This window comes from Notechis scutatus, chromosome 4, assembly GCF_049901735.1.
Source record: "Notechis scutatus isolate UNSWTSFEM ecotype Mainland chromosome 4, rNotScu1.2, whole genome shotgun sequence".
NCBI classification, from domain to species: Eukaryota; Metazoa; Chordata; class Lepidosauria; order Squamata; family Elapidae; genus Notechis; species Notechis scutatus.
Window position 1 is genome coordinate 2163248 of NC_142012.1, and position 9058 is coordinate 2172305.

Below are 9058 nucleotides of genomic sequence, written 5' to 3' on the forward strand. Positions count from 1 at the left end.
GTCAAGTAAAACATCAGAATGGGGTAGATTGACCGGTGATGGGGTGGAGGAGGCTGTTCCCATCCTTCTTTGGTCTTCTCCCTCCCCTTCTCCGGAGTCCTTTTTTTCCCACCCTTTCAATCTGTCTTTTGGCCAATCGGTTGTGTTCCTCAGGCTTTTCAGCCAAACCGAGATAAGAGTCCCTTAGACAAACAGAGGCGTAATTGTGGCTGCGCGTAACGCGGCGAAGGTGCAGTGGGCAGGCAGAACTTCTAAAAAAGGAGCTGATCTCTGGAGCGGAGCGGAGTAAAAGAAAAACCTCCTTGGACAGGTGAACTGAGAAGCAAAAAAAAAACCACCAATGTATCTCAGCTCCCACTATCTCTGGGGCCAAAGGAGGAGAACCAACGCCTGGCTAGGAAGTGTCTGAAGGCCAAAGCCAAATGGGACCGTCATGGCCTCCAGCTTCATGTTCTTCGTGTCCATCCTGATCTACCTCTCTTCCTTCGTCGGCATGATCGGCAACCTCATTGTCCTCTTTGCCTTCCTGACGCACGCTGTCCGGCACAAGGCCCTCCAACCTCTGGACCGCATCATTGTCAACATGGGCCTGGTGAACTTCTTCCTCTGTTGCTACAAGGCCATTCCTGGGATGCTGGTTTTCAGCAGCACCAAAGTCTTCGGTGTGGAGGGCTGCCGGGTTCTCCTGTACACCTACCACACCCTCAGGCTGATCAGCATCTGGTCAGTGGAGAACTTGAGTATCCTCCACCTCATCAAGATCCGAAGGCCCAACTACCGATGGACAATGTTGATCCACAGGCATCAGTCCCGCTACGTCAACGTCACTCTCATTGGTTGTTGGGTGGCCAGTGTCCTACTGCAAATCCCTTATTTGCAGTACGAGAAGACCGGCGGTCAGAGAAATAAGACGATTCCCTTCTTGGCAACTTCTACTTGCTTGAGAGCCACGGAGAGCTTCGCCATGAAGTTTACCACCTACACATCCATTAGCCTTGACTTGGTGCTCATTCTCTTGGTCGTGATCCTCAACAGCTTCATCATAGACCTTCTCTGGAAGCACCACAGGAAGGTCAAAGCGTCGTCCTCTGTTGGAGGGACTGGGTGGAATAAACACACGGCCCAAGCCACCAAAATCCTGCTCTCCTTGCTCTCCATTTACGTGGTCTGCTGGATCGCGAACGACATGGTCTGGCTCATGATCATCTTGGGATATAACGGGAACAACATGGAGAGTAGCTTTCTGAGTGCCATGTACGGCGTGCTCTCCTCCATATATTATTCCGCCAGCTCGTACGTGATGGTGTTTGGGTACAAAAAGGTCCGTGAATATCTTGCAGAAACGTGCTGGTGCTTGCGATGTGGAAGGACCACGATGGTTCAGGCAGTCTCCTTGGTGGATGCGCTCCCCAGATGACGGAGAAGTTCTCCTCCAAGTGGACAACTCAACACTGTTCTTCGAGCAGTGGTGGGATGCTGCCAGTTTGGAGCGGTTCTAGCGAACCTGTAGTTCCGTCGATCAGCTGGCCCCGCTATCCTGTCCTATATTTCCGTCTTTTTCAACTCAACTGATTCACGCGGCACAGTGGATTTTGCGTAGCTCAGCTGTTCTACTTACCGGGGCTGCCCTGTAGAGATTCAAATTGGTGTATTTTGAATGCTGCGCGCTTTAGGTGCGTACTCACAGAACCACTGTCTTTGAGGGTGTCATAATTTTGGTCCTTGGTGGAGAAAGCTACAACCTAGACAAAACGGGATCGGTTCTGGAGCTGGTGTGGTGTCTGAACCTCAACATTTCAACTTCTGGAACCATATGATACAACAGTGGTGAGACTCATCTCTTGGGGGGATAAGTCTGCCTACCAAGATGAGGTGGACCAACAGTTGTTTTCGTGGTGTGGAGACAATAACTTGGTCCTCAACACCAAGAAGACCAAGGAGATGATAGTGGACTATATAGAAGGAACAGGTCAGAAATCCAGCCCTTGCTTATCAGTGGAGACCGAGGGGAGCAAGTGGCCGGTTTTAAGTTTCTGGGTGTTACCCTAAAAGAGGACCTGACCTGGGGGGCTCACATTGCAGCCCTGCTCAAAAGGGCCCAGCAGAGATTATACTACCTGAGGCTTCTCAGGAAACAACAATGTGGATGGAAAACTGCTGGTGACCTTCTACCGCTGCACCATAGAGAGTATCTTAACTTACTGCACACCTGTATGGTTTGCCAATTGCACAGGGGCAGATAGGACAATGCTCCAGAGGGTTTAATGTCATTGCCCTGAGGATCAATTGGTTGCCCTCTCCCCTCTTTGGAAGAGCTTTATAGCTCCCGCTGCCTTAAGAAACTTCAAAATATCCTCAAAGATCCATCTCAACCTGGGCACCCTTTTTTTTTTAACTATTGCCATCTGGCAGCTAATAATAATAGGATAATAATAAAAACAAGGACAAACAAGCTGTAAAACAGCTTCTATCCCATAGCAGTAACTCTACTGAATTCTACTTATAGTGCAATATTAATGCAATATCAGGGGTTTTCAATTCAATTGCGAAGGATATGTGTTTGTGTTTATTTTCATAGTCATAATGTACACTGAAGATGGTATTTAATTTCGTTGTATGAGGTGCAACGGCAATAAAATAAAATAAAATAAACTATTGCTGGTTGTTGGATTCTGGGCTCCATGGGGATGACAAATTCCAGGAAGAGAATGTCAGCCAGACAAAAAGGAAGGAGTGACAGCAATTTTGAGCTCTGCTTTCCGCTCTTCTTCACCGTTTGCAAAAATTATGGGCTTATCAGCTTCCATTTGAGAAAGCATCTCAGGTTGGGGCTTCTAACCAGATAGATAATATTGCAGTGGATGTTATGGAGGAAGGAAGAGAGGCCCACAAATAGAGGCATCGACAAGGGAGGGAGGCGTTTTTAAAATTCACGATGGAGGCTTCTCATTGCGTGGACTCCAGAGAAAAGGAGGAGGAAGCACGAAGTAAGAAGCAGTGGTGACTCTGAGAAACTGGGAAGGAGGGAGGGAGGGAGATGAGAAGCAGTTTGGTGTAACGATTAAGGTGCTGACTTAGAAAGCAGGAGCAGTGAGTTCTAGTCTCGCCTTAGGCAGGAAAGCTGGCTGGGTAACTTTGGGCCAGTCCCCCCCCTCCTCTCTCTCCCTCCCTCCTTCTCTCTCTCTCTCTCTCTCTCTCTCTCTCTCCAACCTCACAGGGTTGTTGTTTGTGGGGGGGAAGAGGAAGAGGAAGGAGAGTTATACACCGTATATTTACCGCCTTGAATTACTTGTAAAAATAACAAAAGCAGGATAAAAACATATTTAATAAAAGATGGAAGCTGAATAGAGGGGGGGGGGGGGAGTATTTGCTCGGTCTCAAATCTTGCAAAATTTAGAAGAGAGCACACAAATTTGTTGCTTCCTCAGAACAACACAAGCAACAGCAGAGAGGTCAGTTTGGACTGTAATTCTTGACCCAAGAGTAGGAATTTTGCAAGTGTCATTTTGCAGGATGTACAATATTTGGATTACAATGTGTTTGTCTTTTTTAATAAAGTGAACATTTTTACAATCTCATTTATGGACGTTTAAATTTCTGCCTCCTCCTCGTCCTCCTCCTCCTCTTCTCCTCCTCCTCCGAATGGACCTGTAAACTTTTAACCTGTCTTCTTCTTCCTCTTTTGCCTCCTCTTCTTCTTCCTCCTCTTTCTCTTTTTCCTTCCTCCTCTTCCTTCTCTTCTCCTCACCTCTTCCTTCTTCCTTTTTCTTCTTCTCCTTTACCTCTTCTTCTTCATCCTCTTCCTCTATACAAACTTCTTAACTGTCTTCTTCCTCTTCTTCACCCTCCTCTTTCCCCTTCTCCTCCCTCCTACTTCTCTTCTTCCTTCTCCCCTCTCTATTCCTTCTACTTCCTGCAAATGACAGTAGCGTGGAACAAGCCCGCTGTTCACTCTCACTGAGTGACCATACAATGTACATTTACATATGCTATTTCCCGTGCAAAAAGTGGATAAATATCTGCTTCCCGTCCGTTACGTACAAATGAACAGCTGCCAGGTTTATCTCCCGGGAACACTAGAATAAAACTAGAAGCCCTCAAGGGCTGCAATGTTCACTCTCGGTCCCCTTGCACAATCAAGGGGGGGAAAAACACACACACACACACACACACGAGCAAAAGCAAAAAGCAAAAGCCAGCTAAGCATCTCAAAGATATTGGCTTCAAAAATTCCATTGCTTACGGGATGCTTCAGCAAGTTTAAATGCTTTTCTTCTCATCATTAGGATTACATTTCTGGGTGCACAGATTAATTCCCCAAATCTGGAGGATAGGATAGGATGGGATGGGATGGGATAGAAATAGAATGGAATAGGGAATAGGGAATAAGGAATAGGGAATAGAGCAGAGAAGAGCAGAAATGGAATGGAATTGGAATTAGAATGGAACGGAACAGAACGGAACAGACATGGAATGGAATGGAATGGAATGGAATGGAATGGAATAGGATAGGATAGGATAGGATAGGATAGAATAGAATAGAATAGAATAGAATAGAATAGAATAGAATAGAATAGAATAGAATAGAACAGAACAGAATAAAATAGACATGGAATGGAATGGAATAGAATAGACATGGAATAGAATGGAATGGAATGGAATAGAATAGAATAGAATAGAATAGAATAGAATAGAATAGAATAGAATAGAATAAGGAATAGGAATAGGAATGGAATAGAATAGAATAGACATGGAATAGAATAGAATAGAATAGAATAGAATAGAATAGAATAGGAATAGAATAGGAATAGAATAGGGTGGAAGGGACCTTGGAGGTCTTCTAGTCCAACCTTCTGCTCAAGCAGGATAACTTATATCATTTCAGACAAGTAGCTGTCCAGACTCTTCTTTAAAAAAAACCCAGTGATGAAGCACCTACAACTTCTGGTGGCAAGCTGTTCCACTGGTTAATTGTTCTCACTGTTAGGAAGTTTCTCCTTATTTCTAGGTTGCTTCTCTCCTTGATTAGTTTCTATTAGTTGCTTCTTGTCCTGCCCTCAGGGGCTTTGAAAAGTAAGTTGACCCCCCTCTTTGTGGCAGCCCCTCAAAATACTGGAATATTGCTATCATGTCATCCCTTGCGCTTTTTTTTTCCCTCCAGACTGGCCATACCTAATTCCTGCAACCGTTCTGGATATGTTTCTGCCTCCAGGCCTTTAAAATCATCCTAGTCGCTCTTCTCTGCACTTTTTCCAAAGTCTCAGCATCCTTTTTTTGTAATGTGGGGACCAAAACTGGATGTAGGATTCCCGGTGTGGCCTTACTAAGGTTTTACAAAGCAGTAGTAATATTTCATAGGATCAGAAAGAATGCTAACAAGCAGATGGCTGCAAGGAATAGAAATCCTTCCACCCTCCACCGTTTGGCCAGAGGCGAAGAAGCTTCTTGGATGAAAAACAAAATGTTTTCAGGGGTGGGGAGGAAAAACCAGCAAAGTCCAGTTAGTTGCCTTTTGAAAAACACTTTTGGGACAAAGAGCAAACAAATAGGCGAGGACTTACCCAACCTTATCTGCCGGTCACGTTTGCCATTCTTCTTCCTGCAGGCTCTGAATGGTGGAGGACTTTAGTTTCCCTTGTCAGCTGCTCTATTGTAACACCATCACTTTTAGGGGAAAAGAATAACTGTCAGATAGTCATATATTCTCAAGGAAGGCTAATTACCATCGGCAAACAAAGGGGTTTCTTTCTTTATTTGAGTACACCAAAGAGCTGAAGGCAGAATCAATACAGCAGCGTGCATGATGTCCGTGCACCCGGGTTTGTGTGTGCATGTGGATGTCAGACTGAGTGAATGTTTATACAGTATATCTTTCAGCAGATTTGCTAATGGCTTTTCCGATACTTTCAGCAGAGGCCTGAAAAAAAAAAAAGAAAATCTCATTACAGGGAGTCCTTCTGTTGCTCAGTGAAACCTGTGTTACGTGAATTTTGCCCCCCGTTTTACGACTTGCCATACCGCGGTTGTTAAGGGAATCGCGAGTTGCTAAGTGAATCCGGCTTCCCCATTGCAGGTCAGACATTCGCGTGACCCTGGGACACTTCAACCGTCATAAATATGAGTCAGTGGCCAAATGCCTGAACTTTGACCACAGGACCATGGGGATGCTGCAATGGCCATAAGTGTGAAAAACAGTCATAAGTTACTTTTTTCACTGCCGTTGTAACCTGGGTTACTGAACAAATGGTTTGCATTCAAGACTGACCACAGGGAGGCAGTATGCAACCTGTTGTGTTCTTGTTCAAATTGATGCAGCATAGATAACACGCATACACACCCCCTTGGAGTGAACATAATCATTCTACTGGGGAAGGAAGGGGAAGAGAAGAAGGGAAGGAAGGAGAGAGAAGGGAAAGAGGGAGGGAGGAAGGGGAAGGGAAGGAGGGAAGGAAGGAAGGAGAGGGAAGGGAAAGAGAAGGAGGGAGGGAGAAAGAGGGAAGGAGGAGGAGGAAGAAGGAAGGAAGGAAGGGAAGGAAGGAGGGAGGGGAATGAAAGGGGAAGGAAGGAGAAGGGAAGGAAGGGGGAGGGAAAGGGAGGGAGGAAGGAAGAAGGAGGGAGGAGGGAGGGAGGGAGGAAAGGAAGGAAGGGGAAGGAAGGAGGGAGGGAATGAGAAGGAAGGAAGGAGACAGAAGGAGGGAGGGAGTAAGGGAGGAAGGAAGGGGAAGGAAGGAAGGAAGGAGAGGAAAGGGAACAGGAGGGAGGAAGGGAGGAAAGGAGGGGAGGGAGGAAGAAAGGAAGGGGAAGAGAAAGGATATATGATGGATGAATAGAAGGGGAGGTGAGATTATTGGGTATTATGGATGGGTGGATAAGGAGGAAAGAAAGAAGGAAAATGTATATATTATGACACATGGATAATAAGTAGGGGAAGGGACATAAATAACTATACAGATAATACCTAGATAGATGGATAAGTAGAAGGGAAGGGGAAAGGAAGGGAGGCAATGGATGTATAAAGCTTGGTTGAAGTCAGCATGCTGGCTGGGCACTCCTGGCAGTTGCCCCACACATCTTAAATTTGATCTGAGTTTGAAAAAAATGCTATCAGATCTGTGATTGCGAATTAGTTTTCTTTCCCCCCTTCCTGATGGTTTTTTTTTTTTAAACTAACGTTTGATTTGGCTTTGTGCAGAAGTGGGTGCACGTTGCTCGAGTGCTCTGCAGTATTTCTTAGAGAAAGCCCATGCACGTACTGGAAATAGCAAAAGTTGCATTTTATTTATTTATTTATTTATTTATTTAGTTATTTAGTTATTTATTTATTTAGTCAAGCATGTATTAGATAACATATATAAGTACAAACATGATTATGAGTACATGAGCTTACCCCTGAGTTTGTATCTATTGTGTATTGTTGAGGTTGAAGCTGAAGCTGAAGTAGTCATGGACTATAGGGCATTGCAATGGATAGTTTTATTTTATTTTATCTGAATTCCGGTGCAGTCACAACCTTCTCTATGCCACTTTCATGGCACCTGCACTCAGGCAGAAGCTTAGACACCTCCTTATTGTTCCTACAAGCTACTGGGAAGGCCCTTAAAAAGACCCTAAAACCAGAAGTCTCTAAATTTGGAGGCTTTATGACATAGGAACTGCAACTCTCTCTGGCAAATCGAAAGCAAAGGCTGAGGTCACCGGAAGCACTTTTTCATCAAAAAGATGGTGGCGCCCAGTTGATGCCGTACCGGGCCGCGGCATAAAAAAGGTTGGGGATCACTGAAGTAGACCACAACCTACTTCTTAGTAAGCTAGAAAAAGTGGAATAGATAGCACCACCACTAGATGGACTTGCAACTGGCTGACAGACTGTACTCAATGAGTAGTCAGTCCTTAATGGGTCTAAGTCTACCTGGAGGGAAGGAAGCAGTGGGGTGCCACAAGGTTCTGTCTTAAGCCCAGGACTTTTCAATATCTTCACTAACGACTTAGATGAGGGAATAGAAGGGGAACTTAGCAAATTTGCAGATGATACTAAGCTGGCAGGAATAGCTAACACCCAAGAAGATAGGCTCAAGATCCAGATGGATCTAGACAGACTGGAACCCTGGGCCGTATCTAACAAAATGAAATTCAATGTAGAGAAAAGTAAAGTCCTACACTTAGGCAAGAAAAACCAAAAGCCACACATACAGACTGGGTGAAACCAGGCTCAATAGCAGGAACTGTGAGAGGGATCTTGGAGTCTTAGTGGACAACCAGCTAAATAGGAGCCAGCAGTGTGCAGCAGCAGCTAAAAAAGCCAATGCAATCCTAAATTGCATTCACAGAGGGATACAATCCAGATCAAGGGAAGTACTAATCCCACTCTATAAAGCCTTAGTAAGACTATACCTAGAGTACTGCATCCAGTTTTGGTCACCACACTATAAAAAAGATGTTGAGACTCTAGAAATAGTACAGAGAAGAGCAACCAGGATGATGAGGGGACTGGAGGATAAAACATACGATGAACAGTTGCAGGAACTGGGCCTGGCTAGTCTAGAGAAGAGAAGGACCAGGGGAGACATGATAGCAGACTTCCAATATTTGAGGGGCTGCCAGAGAGAGGAGGAAAGGGGTCAAGCTATTCTCCAAGGCACCCGAAGGCCAGACAAGGAACAATGGATGGAAACTGAACAAGGAGAGATTCAACCTGGAAATAAGGAGAAACTTTCTGACAATGAGAACAATCAGCCCATGGAACAGAAGTTGCCCTCGGAAGTTGTGGGAGTGCCATCACTGGAGACTTTCAAGAAGAGAGTGGACTGCCATTTGTCACAAATGGTGTTGGGTCTCCCACTTGGACGGGGTGGGGGTTGGACTAGATGACCTACGCGGTCCCTTCCAACTCTGATTATCTATTAATCCGTTTTTAACTCCCAGAATTCCTCAGCCAGCCATGTATAGCTGAGGACTTCTGGGAGTTGAAGTGCACAAGTCTTAAAGTGGCCCAGTTTGGAGACACAAACCCGCTCTAAACTTTCGTTCATAAAATATCTAGACAGCGCAGTGTATCTGG

General features: G+C 45.2%; 1 protein-coding gene across 1 annotated transcript; it reads left to right on the forward strand.

Moving 5' to 3' along the window:
* The first annotated feature begins 433 nt into the window (after positions 1-433).
* Positions 434-1417, forward strand: LOC113427341 (vomeronasal type-1 receptor 93). Its single transcript, XM_026689825.2, has one exon. It carries the CDS (start codon positions 434-436, stop codon positions 1415-1417), a length of 984 nt encoding a protein of 327 aa, XP_026545610.1.
* Positions 1418-9058: the final 7641 nt, after the last annotated feature.